Source organism: Cnephaeus nilssonii (genome assembly GCF_951640355.1).
Source record: "Cnephaeus nilssonii genome assembly, chromosome: 16".
Taxonomy (NCBI): domain Eukaryota; kingdom Metazoa; phylum Chordata; class Mammalia; order Chiroptera; family Vespertilionidae; genus Cnephaeus; species Cnephaeus nilssonii.
Window position 1 is genome coordinate 20,924,079 of NC_137087.1, and position 14,854 is coordinate 20,938,932.

The window sequence follows — 14,854 nt, forward strand, 5'->3', positions numbered from 1 at the left end:
CCCACGCCACCCACCCTCCCCCCCAGCCAGGCCACCCGCAGTTCTCAGTTAACATACATGTGCCCAGTTCTGTCTTGGCCCCAAATGTGGATGCCAGCAGCCCTTGGCGGGTCATTTTGGAGCCTGAAACACTTGCCAAGGCACACCTCACCCTGCCTGGGGGGTGAGGAGAGGGTGAAGACCCTGGGCCTGTGTGTATGTGGGGGGACTCGGGGAAGGGGAGTACTGGAGGCCTAGGACAGGAGGGGAAGGGGAAATGGGAAGAGGCCCATCCCAAACACATCGCTTATTGAACATGTGCCTGGGCTTGGAAAGAGGATGAGAGGTTGGGAACAGTCTTCTAGCTTTCCCTTCCTTTTGCCCCAGGGCATGAGGACAATAGTGACCAGGTTTCTCCGACCCTAAATGAAGACCCCAGATGTGCCAGCTATTCATGCCCTGTGGGGGCAGAGGGACAAACTCCAAAACTTGGGATGTCTGGGAACCCGGTGGGAGGGCCACCTTTGGCAAAGCTGGTGCTCGTGTCAGGGAGGGTCTGTCCCCACCACAGTCAGATGGGCATAGGGCATGGGCACGGGGAAGGGGAAGCCACGTCTGCCTGTGAGGTTCCTCGTGCTCCCTGCACCGTATTCCTGCAAACTGTGGCTCTGCCTGTCCTGCCAGATTGCGGGCCAGCCCACCGTAGCAGCCCTTGATAAACGCCAGTCAGTGGGGTGAATGTGTGTACTGCTGCCAATCATGTAATTCATCTTTTCGTTATAAGCTAAGAAAGGGACCCCCTCATCTCCCCATGCTGCTAAAATAAACCAAGGAGGCATCTGCTTTGGGAAACCGAGTCTTACCCCTGCAGTTTCCACAAAGAGCAAGGAAAGGGTGGGCGGCCAGCTGTCTCCCGGCCACCACCCTCCTCCCCGAAGTGCGCCAGCACAGGCGGGGCTCAGCAGCTCGCTGGCCTGTGGCCTATTCAGAGCCCAGCCGAGGGGCCTTTCTGGCTGTCCTTAGGCCCTGCAGTCGCCAGCCCCTGACTCAGTTACATCATAGCCATTTGAGTCAATGGGACCAACCCTCTGTCCTGGGTGACATCTCTGCTGGATGGCCAAACAGTCTCTGCTTGGAAGTAGGAGCTCAGGCCAAATGGCCTTTCCAGAATCCACGGGAAAAACCACACTTCTGCAGCAAAAGACTGGAGAAGGCAAGGTGCCCAGGACACAGAGTCCCCAAGAACCGGCTGAGGTAAAGGTCTCAGGCAAACATCTTCCTTGAGCACTGACCTTTGGCCCTGGGGGCCCGGGGAGCCCTGGGGGGCCGGGGTCCCCTCTGCCTCCTCCAATGGAGTTGCCAGAATCGCCTTTCTCTCCCTGGGGGTGGAAAGTAAGAGTTATTAGTTCTTCCCTCACAGTTCAGGCTAAATTTGGTAGGGGGTGAGGGTGGGCATCAGGGGGCTGTGGGCTCCAGAGGCCCTCAGAAGCCTGGCCTAGTCTGATCCAACAGCAGGATCAGAGAGAATAGAGCTGGCTATTGAGGGGGAACAGGCTGAAGCAAGAGGCCTATCAGAACCTGGGTCTGGAACAGTGTTTCTCAAAGGGTGTTTCATGGGCCCAGTTGGCATGGCTCAGTGGTCGCAGTTCGATTCCGGCCAGGCCACATGCCAGGTTGCCGGCTCGATCCCCAGTGGGGGCGTGCAGGAGGCAGCTGATCAATGACTCTCTCTCATCATTAATGTTTCTACCTTTCTCTCCCTTTCCCTTCCTCTCTGAAATCCATTAAAAATATATATATTTTAAAGGATGTTCCATGGAACACTTCTTCAGGGGGTTGAAAATATTTGAAATGTGAGAAAAAAGGGGTCTGGTGGCCAAACAACGTTAGGAAAGGCGGAATGAAGTGAAGCTTTGCGAGCTCCTGCATGCGGTGTGCTCAGAGCTCTGACAGGCGACGGTGCCTGTCCCTGTTTGAGGGGCCACCTTACCCAGCTCCCCCACACTTCCCTGACCTCTAGTCTTTCTTCAAATGGACTATCTTATGGAGCTCATGTACCACAGAGCACATTTTCAGAGCTGCTGCAAAGAAGTCTGACCAGGTCTTTGCCATTGAATTCTTTGAATTTGGGCATTGTTTGGCCAATCAGGGCCTCCCATGTGGCACCTCCTTACCCCCCGCCTCTGGGAGGGGATGTGCAGGCGGGAATGTGGGTGGGGATGGACGTCTCACCATGCAGAGCTCCTCAATACCCACCTTCTGCCCTGGGAGGCCAAGGCCCGCGGCGCCCTTCTCACCCTGCAGAGAAATGCGGACAGTGTGGTTAGAAGCCGCTCCTCCAGGATGTGGGTGAGGCCTCACCCCGCCAGCGCCGGGCCTTGGCTCTCCTCTCTCCCACCTCCCTGCCCCTCCGTGGGCTGTTTTCTGAAGGACTCCACTTCCGGAAGGACCCCCATCTGGCCCAACTCCTTCCTAAGACCCCTTCACACTGGTGACAGCCTGCATCAGTGTTTCCCCTCTCCCATGTGGGATAGGCCCTCATCACTCATGCAGAGAGGGGAGCCACCAGCGCTTAGTCCCTTTTGGGGGAGGGACGAGCAGTGTGGAGCCAGGCACTTGGGAAGCTCTTCCCTTTAACCACCGTGCCCTTTTCATGTTCATGTTCATTAGGACCAGCCGTTAGAGGCCCCTGGTCTCCAGGGAAAGCCTTCTGCCCGCCTCCTCCTGCCTCTTAAGACAAGACCATCCCGGCCGGCATGGCTCCGTGGATGAGCATCGACCTAGGAACCAGGAGATCACGGTTCGATTCCCGGTCAGGGCACATGCCCCAGCTGCGGGCTCGATCCCCAGTGTGGGGCGTACAGGAGGCAGCCGATCAATGATTCTCTGTCACCATTGATGTTTTTCTCTCTCTCTCTCCCCCTCTCCCTTCCTCTCTGAAATCAATTAAAAAAAAAAAAAAAGACAAGACCATCTAACCAGGACTTCTCTTTGGAGGAATATTTTGAGAAGCTTGCCTCCTGTTATGGGTTGAATAGTGCCTCCTCCCCCCGATTTGTATGTTGAAGTCTGAACCCCCAGTATCTCAGAATGTGACCTTATTTGGAAATGGGACATTGGAGGTGTAATTACATCGGAGGTGTAATTAGCTGTGCTACGAGGTCATGCTGAAGTGGGGTGGGCCCCTAATCCAATGTGACTAGTGTCCTTATACCAGTAAGAAGGGGAACTTGGACAGACATACACACGGGGGAACACATGAGAGCGTGAAGGCAGAGATGGGGGGATGCTTCTCTGAGCCGAGGACCAGCAAGGACGGCAGCAAACCCAGAAACCAGGAGACAGGCCTGGGCTAGAGGCTCCCTCACGGCCGCAGAAGGCACCGACCCCGCTGACACCTGCGCCTCAGACCGCTGGCCCCCAGGCTGGGGACAATGAACGCCTGTGGGTTAAGCGACACAGTCTGTGGTCCTTTGTGGGGCGGCCCCAGCTAAGGAACACGCCTCGTAGCCAGCTCCTTCCTGAAGAACTCTCCCCCTGACGTGGACCACAGAGCCCGCCTCGGTGCAGGGGAGGGGGCTCTGTGCCTGTGAGCAGCCCGCCCCGTGTCGGCCGCAGAGCTGGTCTCACAGGCAGGTGTCCTGAGGCCCCACCTTCCACCCAGTGTCTCACATCAGGAGGCCCCCAGCGCACCGCCAGGTCAGCGCGAGGAGCTCCACTCTCCACAGCCTGAGGCTGGCGGTTCGCGTGTGTGGTTACATAAATTGAGGGCCCTGGGTCATAATTTGCTCAGACGTCTCAATGACTTGTCTAGCCGGAGCCACACAAGAAGCCATGCCAGGTCACTGGGGTCATCCCCTTGTTACCTGTCCTCGGGGAGGAGCTGAATGGCAAAGTGGCCTGGAGCTGGCCCAGGAAGGAGAGCAGGCTGGGTGAGTGCCCAGGTGACGGGAGGACAGCGAGTCGTGGGAGCCCAGCAGGCCCTGCTCTGCCTGGGCTGTGCCTTAGCGGGCACGCCCTGAAACAGCCGGGAAGGGGTGCAGTGCTGTCTACGGGGGTCCGGGGAGGGTGGGGACGGAGGGAGGAAGGGTCTTCCTTCCGCTGGGTTCTGGGTAACCCATGGCTTTCAAGGAGGGAGGGTTGCTCCCGGGTGGAATTTCTGAAGCTTTGCAGGCTGCCCCTTCCTGGGGGTACATGCACCCATAGCACACTGCAGGCAGCACCCCAGCCATGGGAGGGAGAGGTGGGCAGGGAGTGGGGGACCAGCACTCTCAAAGACACAATATCCTACCCTCTGTCCCCTCTTTCCCGGCAAACCTGGGGGCCCCGGCTTCCCTGCTGCTCCTGGGTCTCCCTTTGGGGTAAGAAGAGAAAGTCACTCCTAAGAGATGGAGGTGGGGGTCATGAGGGGTATAATGGACAGCATTTCCTTAACACTAGTCCCATAAGATGCTCCTCTGAAAAAAAGGATGCCCTGGTCAAAAAAGTTTGACATCTTCACAAGATATTACCTTTTTAAAGCTTTCCAATGCACATTTAGCATGTTAAAGGCTCTGAGAAGGCCTGCATGAAAGAAACCCGTGTAATATTTTTAATCTCCTATTTCTCAAACATATTTGGCCTTGACCATGGGAACTTTTTTTCACGTTACATCCCTTAATGAGCTAGATGAGCGAGACAGAGCCCCCAGGTGCAGGGGTCAGCAGCTCCTGGCTGCTCGAGCAGGTGTGTAGGCAAACCAGCCGAGCTGTCCAGCCCGAATCCAGGAGCGGGAGGCACTTGCTGTGCCACACTGACCAGCAGGCCCCTCCCTGGCAGGTCGTCCTCTGCTCAGTCAGGTCCCCAGCCCCAGGCCCGCCTCAGGGGACCAAGAGCGAGAAACAGCAGCGGCCCCTCCCACCTCTCCTGGAAACCTGATGCTCCTTGCAGCCCAGAACATTCCCTCTGGTCAGTACCTTGGCTCCTGGGGTTCCTGGTTCTCCCTGTGTAGGAAAAAAAAAAAAAAGATTCAGGTAAGGAAGTAAGAGGGCGCAAGAGAGCGGGAAAGGGAGCAGGAACCAATGAGCAGAGCTACTCTGGGGGCGGCGAAGCACCTGGCCAGCTTAGGCTTTCCTATGCTTAGACCTCAAGCCACAGGCCAAAGCGGCCTCCTGGACCCCCCCCCCCAATTCTCCCCCAGGTGAGGCGCGGGGCTGGTGTGGGTGTCGGTGAGGCCCCGCAGGAGAGGGAGAGGTGCCCCTGTGAGTGGACCTGCCAGAGAGACACCCCGAGCACTTGTGCTGCTGGGTGTTCCACCGTCCGCCTGCCCACCACACGGCAGTTAGCGTGGGGTTCAGGAGGGGGAATCCAGCCCCTCTCCCTGAAGCTCTGCAGGCAAGTAGCTGTGAGATTCCAGAGTGAAGGAAAGCTCTGGCTCCCCTGCATGGCAGGAGGTGAGACCTAGAGCTGAGAATGGTAACCCTTTGCTACTCCCTTGCAAGGCTTAGGTAGACACTGGCTGTTCAAGTCATGTGTGCATGCACCTGACATGGGCTGTTCAAGTCATGTGTGCATGCACCTGACATTGGCTGTTCAAGTTATATGTGCATGGATCTGGCAACAATGCTGCTTCAGGAGAAATGTTTCCCAACCCTGTCTGCCCGCTCCTTGGTTCAGGGCCTCTGAAGTTCCAACTCTGTCCTCCTCTCCCCATCTCTCACCCATTACCCCTCAGTGTTGAATTACAGCGTTTCACTGACCTTCATCCCAGCCACAGCGATGCCAGGAGCCCCCTGGCAGAGAGAAGAAAAGGCATGGAAACTTTCTGCAGTCAGGGGGAGCACGGAGGAAGTGGCCAGCCTCCCAGCCTCCCCTTGGGGAGATGCGAAGGTGGACTGCTCACGCCTGTGTACCGCCCAAACCCACGGGAAAGGAGGGGTGCTGAGCTTGGCATGGAGGGGGGGCGGGCCCCGAGGAATAGGCTCTGTGCAGCACAGCTGTGTGCCCAGGGTCCCACCCACCTGCTCAGCACCTAGGCGGTGCTGGGGGACACAGTGGGCATCATGGCAGGATGCCCACAGGTGAGCTAGATGGGGCATCCCTGGGGTGAAGTGAGGGAGGGCTTCATTGGGATAGGAGAAAAGGAGGAGGAGATGGGGGAGGGGAAGCAGGGAGAGCCTCGGGGAAGGGGAGACGAGTAGATGGAGGTGTCACCACGTACAGTGCCCCCCAGTGTGTGTCAGCAGGCTTCTCCTCACAGGAAGCTCTCTGGACCTACCCCCTCATGGACTGGGGAGCAGCTGGCAGCGAACCTCGTTTCTATATCAGCCCAAGACCACTGACTTTTGAAGTGAACAGCTTCCAAGCACACTGCTTAGTAAACCCCAAGTGGAGGTGACGTTACGGGGTGTCTGCTCACGGGGTGACATGGGTCTCAGGACTGCAGCCAGAGCTGGGGTTACCCAAGATTATTATGACCCAAAGTTGCCCAGGGGAGGCCTGGACACATCAGAAAGGGCACTGGTGAGTGATGGGGCCCAACAGGAGCAGCCCTGCCTGGAAGGACCGGCTGCACAGTGAGGGGCGAGGCCTGGGAGGATACGCACACCCAGTCTTCACCGTGGGACGCGGGAAGGAGGAGCGTGGGAGAGAGGCCGGGGTTGGGGGAGGGGCTGCCTGGGTGTGCTGAGGGGCAGGTACCTTCACTCCGTGTTTGCCCGGCATCCCTGGCATGCCCCGTTCTCCCTGAAGGAAGAAACAGAAACGATGAGAAGAGGACCAGACTCAGGGCCCTGAGACCTCGGCCCTTGAAGCGCGGCCCGCTAGGCTGTCACCGAGAACGGTTGGTCCGGGAGCTCGGGACAGTTGAGCTCTGGCAGTCACCGTGGCCACTCAGCGATGTGAACTCGCACAGGGGTCCAGGGCATGGCTCACAGTGAGGGAAAGCCCCCCAGAGAGAGCGGCCACCACAGGAGCCGAGTCCTGCGGGGAGGGGGGCCAGGGAGCTGTTCAAGATCTACTGCCAGCGGGTCTGGGACTCAGTGCTGCGGGCAGGAGCGGCCCTGGGCCACATACCTACTGCACAGCCTCCCTCCCACCCGCCTCGCACTTCCTGCCCGTTTTCGTTCCAGCAGCCCTGCTCCAGCGGGACCTGCGGGCATGTCATCGCCCTCCGGGGCTCCTTTTCCTCCAGGTTCCTTGGGTCTAACTCCTCCCAAGGGCCTGTGGAGGAAACTAACTCCTGCCTTGGCCCCTGTGGCAGAGGGTCTGCCTGCACTTGGATGGTGGGGGCTAGAGGTGAATCAGGCGCCACCTGGCACCTTCCAGAGGCACCAGGACAGCTGTCGCTGCTCCAGGATCGCGTGGGTGTGCGCTACCATCTCAGCAGTGTCTTCAGCCTCTCGTACCTCCCCGTGAAATGCCGCATCGATGGGAGGGGCTGAGCCCAGGACACACCAGGAGGAGAGGGGGTTGGAGATGCCAGCCAGTGGCAAATGGGGGCTGCCGTGTTAGGGTGACCAGGGGAAGAAGAAGAGCAGCTCCCGTCTCCATGAGTTGAACCCCAACGGAAGCCCCAGGCAGGGCCCAGAATGCTGTGCAGCTACAGGTGACAATGGCCGGCCTGCTGCAGCTGCCTGCGTGTGAAGGCCAGCGCCGTGGGTGGCCATGCCCAAGCCCGCTCCCGGCCCAGCTTCCTCTCTCAGGCCAGCGGGCACGGCCACAGTCCATGCTGCCGTTCCCACAGGCTTCAGGCAGAGGGGCAGCCTGGTCCCACCTCAGCTGTCCTCACCCCTCTCCGCCATCTGACAGAGCCCACCCCATGCTCACCGAGGACAGAGATGCTTCTAACTCTGCTCCAGGACTGAGCACTCCCTGTACGTAAGCTGGACAATAACACTCCCTACTCAAAACAGCCACTGCCTGGCATTGGCCGTGGAAAAGGGCCAGGGTCCTGAGCATGGCGTTCCATCCTCACTTCCTTCCCAGCCTCATCTCCTGATAGCCTGGCACCTCTCACCTGCGTCCCTGAAAACACCACCCACTCGCCTGACTTTCTATTATTTCCTCAACACCCTATTCGTTGATGGTCACACACCATCTGCTCTGTGGAGCCTTTTGCTATGCCCGAGCCCCGTGCTGGCTCCTCAGTGCAGCAAGGAGCCCGTGCATTTGTAGTCTGTGCACAGAGCCACGTCAGCCTGGGATGGTTCACCTCCATTCTCTTGGGGACAAGTCTCTGAATTCTGCAAAAGGCTCAGAATCTTTAGCTCCAAACCCAGGAGCCCTTTCTCATCCTCACTCACCAGGACCCCTGCGCCACAGGCAGTGACCACAGCAGACAAGCCAGTGGCCCAGGTCTGCCCTGGCCACCAAATTCCGGGGACCCCTCTGACGGGAAAGAGCAGAGAAAAGCATGGCCATTTGCTGCATCTGCCATGCGTCCGGCACCGGGCTAAGGGCTTTTCATCTTTCTACTCACTGTCCGGGAATCTACTTCGGTGTGGGAGTGGATGTTACTCCTGCTTCACAGGTGAAGAAACTGTAGCTCAGAGGGGCCGGGTACGATTGCCAGGGTCATGCAGAGCAGGGATGTGAACATAGGTCTTTTGTGTGCCAAAGCCCAGGTACCCATTTCTCCAGGCCAACCCCAGCGTCCATCCGCTGGGCTGGTGTTCCACCTGCTTCTGTTAAACACCCTCTGCGGGCTGAAAGCAGGCAATGCCCTCTCTGCGGGAGGGCCCTGGGCCTGAGCCCCACAGGCATGAAGGAGTCGGCCAGGCCTGTGAGGGCAGCTCAGCCCAGAGCCCTGGGGTGGGTCTTTAACAGTAGACAGAGAAAAGCATGGGGCAGGGCCCTGTCTGCCAGTGCGGGTCTGCTATGTGGCCAGCAGAGGGCACCCCAGGACCTCGTCAGGAGTCTGGCAACAGGCCTCCAACCCCTTCTCAGGAGAACCAGCTGAGGCCCTGCTAACTTGCCAATCAGCCCAAATGGGTTGACTCAGCCCCAAGGACATCAGACAGAGTCCCTGGGGTGGGGTAGAGGTACAAGTGGGAGGTCAGCTTGGGGGTCCCTGAGTATCCAGGGATTTCCCATTTGTCCTGCCCTGCCTCTGTCTTTCCCTCAATGCCCCAGCCTCCCCTTCCCACCTCCATGTTGAGGAGCTGATGGAGTCAGGAAAGGCTGGCTGTGTGACTCCAGATAAACCCCGTTCCCTCTCCGGGTCCAGGATCCCCACCTGCAATGTGAGATTAGACTAGATGGTTCCCAGCCACTCCTGCTCCTCCATCTTTCTCCATCGCCCCCAGCCCTGCCTGTGGGAGACCCTGAGGAGGGAGAGAGGCCACGGCCAGGGAGGGGGCACGGGGTCTGTTGGCAGGTCGAGGACAAGGCTCCCTGGTGGAGGAGGTTAGCTCTGGGTAAAGCGGCGGCTCTAGGAGGGCTCTCTGCCTTCTCCTCCTGCCCCCAAGAGACAGACAGCTTCCTGTGCCTCCGCAGGGAGGAGGGCGGGCTCCGGGCTCCTGTCTCCAGCCTCCACAGGAGCCCTGCAGAGCAGGAGCTGGGAGTGAGGCCTCCCGGCTAATTGGGCTTGTCTTCAGCCCATGTGGGTTTGTCTGTAAAGACACAGCCATGCCCTCCAGGGAAATCCGGCCCCTTGGAGCCTCCGAAGCAGGCAGCCCTCCTCATTAGCCTGGCTGACCTTTGCCCCTTCCCTCCCTCCTGGGTCAAGTCTCTTAATTCCGCAAACGACTCAGGCTCCCTTGATCCCCACCTCAGGGCCTCCCTCACTCCCAGCCCTTGGCTGGGCAGGAAGCAGGGGTGCCCTCCGCTGACCCACCCTGTGGGCTCAGTCCACTCTCATCAGCCTCCTTTCTCCAGGCCTGTCTCCACGGGCGCGCCCCAGCCTGACCTCTGAACCGGGGACTGTGCTGTCCTAACAGAAAGCACTGGCTCCTGGACGGTGGCCGAGGTGAAAGAGGGGTGAGAGTCACTGTCAAGGACTCGGGGTGGCTGTGGCAAGCAAACTTGTCTGTAGGGAGGAGGCGGGGGCGGTGCTGCTGCACACACCGATGCCTGTGCACACAGCTTTCCCCGGTGGCACCCCTCAGTGAGGGCACATCTAGAGGGCCCTTTCCTGGCTTTCTTCTTCTTCTTTTTTATTTTTATTTTTTATTTATTGTCTAAAGTTTTACATATGTCTCCTTTTTCCCCGCTTGACACTCCGCCCGCCCTCCTCCCCCTCCCCCCCGCCCCAAGCCAACCTGGCTTTCTTCTTCAAAGTGTTCCTTTTAAAAAGGTTTAAGTTTGGAATTGTGCTGAATTTGGACTCATTAACTCACCGGCTTATCTTAGGTGGGAAGGAGCTGTCACAGTCTGTCAAAGCCCCCGGCCCCAATTTACCCTCTATCTTTGCCTTCCCAGGTCCTCCCAACGGGGAGCCTCTGGGTGGGTCTTAGCCACTGGGTCTGGGCGTCCTGCAACTGGGGAGTGGGTGCCCGGGCATGACAAAGGCTCTTGCCCCAGGGGCACAGAGCATGGATGGCACAGGCTGCTGTGGGACCAGGCTTGTGACCCCAGGCGGCGCCGCCCCGCCACCTGGTTCTTTAACTGTGGTTCGGAGAACCAGTGCCTGATTGCAGGCCTGGAAGGGGTGGGTTCCATTCAACGGGGCTAAGAAAGCTCTGAGTGAGCACAGGTGGGTGGGTGGGTGGGGGGGGCACCCTGAATGATCTTGAGGACCTGTTCCAGCCAGGACTTCACAATGTCACTGACTCTCAGCTGGGCCCTGCCTGTGCTCCCACTGCAGCAGCAATAAGTGCTCCATGCTGGTCCTTGCCTCCAGGTGTGAGGACCCATCCTTTACCCAGATGACAGGATGGAAGCGAGCTCCTTGGAGCACAAGCTGGCCATGCTCCCGTCTAGGGGGAGTGGCCTCTTAATTGGTGATTTACTGTTTGTGGAACAAGCGGGGCAGGGACTTGGCAAGAAAACGCAGTCTGGAAGGAGGTGGGGGGCTTCAAGGTCAGCTTCCCAGCCAAGCAAAGGTCAGGCCAGAGAAGCTTGGGGAGATGAATGGACCTCCCTAACGTGAGGCTCCTGCTGCAGCCCAGCGCTGGGTGGGGGGCCCTGGGCCGAGGCAGCTCCACACACAGACTCTTTGTTCTCTGCAGGGAGGAGGAAGACCTGTCTGAGTGGGGAGCGGAGGGCTGGGGGGAGGCCAGCAGGCAGCTCTGGCCTCAGGCCTGGACCAGGGCCCTTTCCTGGGCTGGAAAATCCGGGTGAGGCGGGCCAATGCCTTTCTCTCACCTCAAGCGTTCCCAGGACTCCCTTCCGGGAAGAGGGCAGCTCAGTGCCCTGTTCCTGCTCTAGCAGCTCCGGGGCAGAGAGCCCTGGGACCACGGAAATGCCAGGCCCTCCGGTAATTGGGGCTGGCAGGAAGCGATCTGGGGAATTACCGGGTCAGGCGCCCCATCGGAGGCCAGGGCTTTGGAAGCGCGGCTGGCTTGTAATCTCGATGTGAGATCGGGTGATTTTGTAGTTAGTTCCAAAAAGAAAAGTCAGCTCTAATTAATCTGTGGACTTTGGAGTGCAGGAGCAATGGGGCCCAGAGAGCGGAGGCTGGGGCTGGGAACCGGCAGAGGAGGAGCCCGTCAGCCTCAGATCTGGAGCCCCTGTCTCAGCCCCCTGATCTGCCTTAACTTAAATGGCCTGGCTGTCCCCACTGGGATTTCGTGGCTTTGAAAGAGTGCTGTCCCCATCCCAGAGGCTTCTGTATCTACCGCTTCATCTGGACGAGGCACTCTGCCTGGGAGTCCGAGAGAAGCCTGGGGGTGCGCAGGTCCTCTGGGAGCCAGAGGGGCGCAGGAAGGTTCCGGAATAGCTGCAGTGCTGGGCTGAGCCAAGCTGCCTTCTCCTGGCTCTATCGGAAGCCCCGGGAACATGCCAACTCCCTGCAGGAATCACTCAGGCGAAATCGGTGCCAGTGGAAAAAACACCACTCTTCCTTGGTTCTTCGACTAAAATGCACCGCGTCCCCCATGCTTTCTGCCTTCGACGCTCCACGTGCTGCTCACAGAGAGCTGGAGGCTCAGAGAAAGGCCCGGATCCAGCCACAACCTTCCCTCACAAGAAGGAAACGGCTCAACACGCACCTCCTTTTCTCCTAGTGGAGGGAGAACTGTCTACTGGAAATCCTGGGGACCCCCAGGGCTGTAAGACCCAGGTGGTAGTCATTCAGAGCAAACTTTTGGGGTCAGACAGAACCCCCTGGCACGGACCTTCGAGGGTTCACCTTCGTGAACCTCAGTTTGTTCATCTGCCAATTGGGGATAAGAACAGAACGCACCTCAGAGGGTTGTTATAAAGATCTAGTAAGTTGATGCGTGCCAAGTGCCTCATACACAAACTGGCATGTTGAAGAGGCCCCGTTCCGTAGCTGTAATAATGCTAAGTACCATTCTACGGGAGTGTGTCCACCCACATGGCCCCTTGCTCTGACCGGCAGCTCAGAATGAACACATCCTCTCGTAGAAGGACTGAGGAGCGGTGGGGAGGCTGGCTGGCCGGAAAATGAGGACTGACACCCTCACCTCAGTGTCCTAGCCATCCAACCACAGGGCTCATGGGCCTGCTCCCCTGGGAGTCCCTGTTTCTGGGGAGCCAGCAGCCTCCAGGAGGGGTGACTGCAGTTAGCAGCCGCTCTAGCACGAGGTTCTCACATCCTGCCTCCTCTGGTCGGAAAACGCACAGCCCACAGCTGCGGAAGGGAGCGTGCGCTCAGCCACAGTCCTCCATGCAAACCCGGGGACTTAACACCCAGACCACCACCTGCGTCAGACGCACCCCCCTGCAGAGACAGACTGACCAGCTCCGATTGCTTAGAGATAAGCCCTCACCAGGTTTGTGATCCACATACAGTCTGACAATCCTCGTCAATCCTCTTGCAAGAGAGCCAGGGTTGTAATGTTTTAAACACACTTTGCGTCTTGCAACATATTTAAAGGAGATTGGCGTCATAAATTTGGATCAAATAGGTACCACATGGGCGCACAACAATACTCGCAGTGTCTAGGCCGCGGGGCTGGCCCGGAGTGGGGCTGGGGCAGCACAGGGCCCGCTGGCCACATCGGCTCAGATCCCGAGGAGCTGGTGGGGAGCCTGCCCTGCTGGCGGGCTGGCCTCTGGGAGGCTTCCAGGTTGGGTCCAGTTGCTGGGGGGAGAGGGGGTGGCTGGAGCTAATCATTAGCAAAGTTCATGGGCTGAGAAACATCTCTGCTGAGAGCTAAGTTCCGCCCCATTATGGAAGAGAGGCCTCCCACATGGGTGTCACATTGCTGGGGCACAGCAATTGAAGCAGATGCGGAGGGTCCCTCGGTTACCCCACAGGTCCCCCTCACAGCCTGGCCCCTGTCCCAGCCCTGTGTTCCCACCTGCTAGCACTCGCTCCTCCCTGGGGTGGGCAGCAAACTCGTCTCAGCACCTGTAATCAGGCGCCTCCTTACTGTGCCAAGTGCCTCTTACTCCAAGCAGAGAGCAGAGAGGGGAGAAGAGAGGAACAGAGAAATGATGGGCGAAGGAAGGATGCTTGGGGGAAGAGCCCTCTACTTCCAGGGAAACCACAGCGGACGGTGGTCTGTGCACAGCTGGCTCAGCCTGGGTGAGACCCCTGAGCAGAAACTCACTTCTGCACCAGGGTGAGAAGACTGGCCTCTTGACCTGGACTCATGAGACCTAGCTTCCAATCCCAGCAGACTGCTCACCAGCTGGCAGCCATATAAGGCCCGAGGGAGCTAGGGAATGAAGGACCTTCGGCTGAACCAGAGACGTGAAGGATTATTGCACTTGTCCTTGGGCACTGGTCTCTTCATCTCAGAGTTCCGACGGGAGGCAAACTACCTGGGCATGGTGATCAGAGGGGCTGGGCAGTGGTCAGGTGCCTGTAGCCTGCTGAGAATTGCCTGACCTTGAGGAAGACCCCAAGTCAGTTGGGGGCGAGCCTTCTGCTGCTGGCCACCAGTCCCCAGTGCATACCCTCTGGGCTTTGTTGAATTAACGACAGAACAAGGATCCCGGCACAGGGAGGGCCAGCCCAGACATGAGGGTGCTGAGACCGCCTCGGGCTCCGGGAACACCTACTGACCAGACTCAAGGACAGGCTGGGAGAAGTGGAGGCCAGAGGAGCCTTCCAGAAGCCTGAGTGACATGAGAGGGAGCTACCCGCTCACAGCCCCTGCAGACTCCACAGAGGCCGCTGGGGAAGGGCAGAGGGGGTGGTCTGACAGAGAAAGGAAGGGCCAGGAGCAAGAGCCGAGCACGGAGAAGAAGGGCCTTCTCAGTTCCCCGTAGATCTAAAAGGGGTGATGCTTGTGCCTTGGCTAGGTGGCTTGGTTGGAGCGTCCATACACCGAAAGGTCCTGGGTTCGATTCCCCATCAGGGCACATATGGGAGGCAAGCAATTGATGTCTCTTTCTCACATCTATGTTTCTTCTCTCACATCTATGTCTCTCTCTTTCTTTCTCTCTTCCCCTTTCTCGAAAGATCAATGAACATGTCCTTGGCTGAGGATTTAAAAAAAAAAAAAAAAAAGTGGTGATGCTTGTCACAAGCCTGATGTAAGTGAAGAAAGACCTGACAAAGGCTCGAGGAGACCAACACTCCTTCCAAAGCCAGGGTCACTCTCTATGGAGAATGGAGCCAACTCTGTCCCCAGGAAGCCGTAGTTTCCCTGAGCTGGAAGGACTTTAATCCTGTCTCCCATCTGATCTAGAAGCTGCTCAACACATGCCAGACCCTACCCGAACACCTCCGGTGACAGGGAGCCCCCTGCAAAGGTTCCCGTCAGCACTCGCGCCAGCCCCTTCCATGCCGGAGCCTCTCTCGCAGCCCTGAGCCGTCTCT

General features: G+C 58.4%; 1 protein-coding gene across 1 annotated transcript in view; it reads right to left on the bottom strand.

The window, feature by feature from the left end:
* The window catches only part of COL13A1 (collagen type XIII alpha 1 chain), a 75,350-nt gene that overhangs the window by 31,204 nt on the left and 29,292 nt on the right, over positions 1–14,854 (bottom strand). Inside the window, exons 15-19 of the mRNA XM_079793585.1 lie at positions 6,658–6,702; positions 5,718–5,750; positions 4,935–4,961; positions 2,236–2,277; positions 1,272–1,358 (exon numbers count right to left, since the gene is read on the bottom strand). Of these exons, the coding sequence (XP_079649711.1) occupies positions 1,272–1,358; positions 2,236–2,277; positions 4,935–4,961; positions 5,718–5,750; positions 6,658–6,702 (234 nt within the window). The remainder of the gene's footprint in view (positions 1–1,271; positions 1,359–2,235; positions 2,278–4,934; positions 4,962–5,717; positions 5,751–6,657; positions 6,703–14,854) is intronic.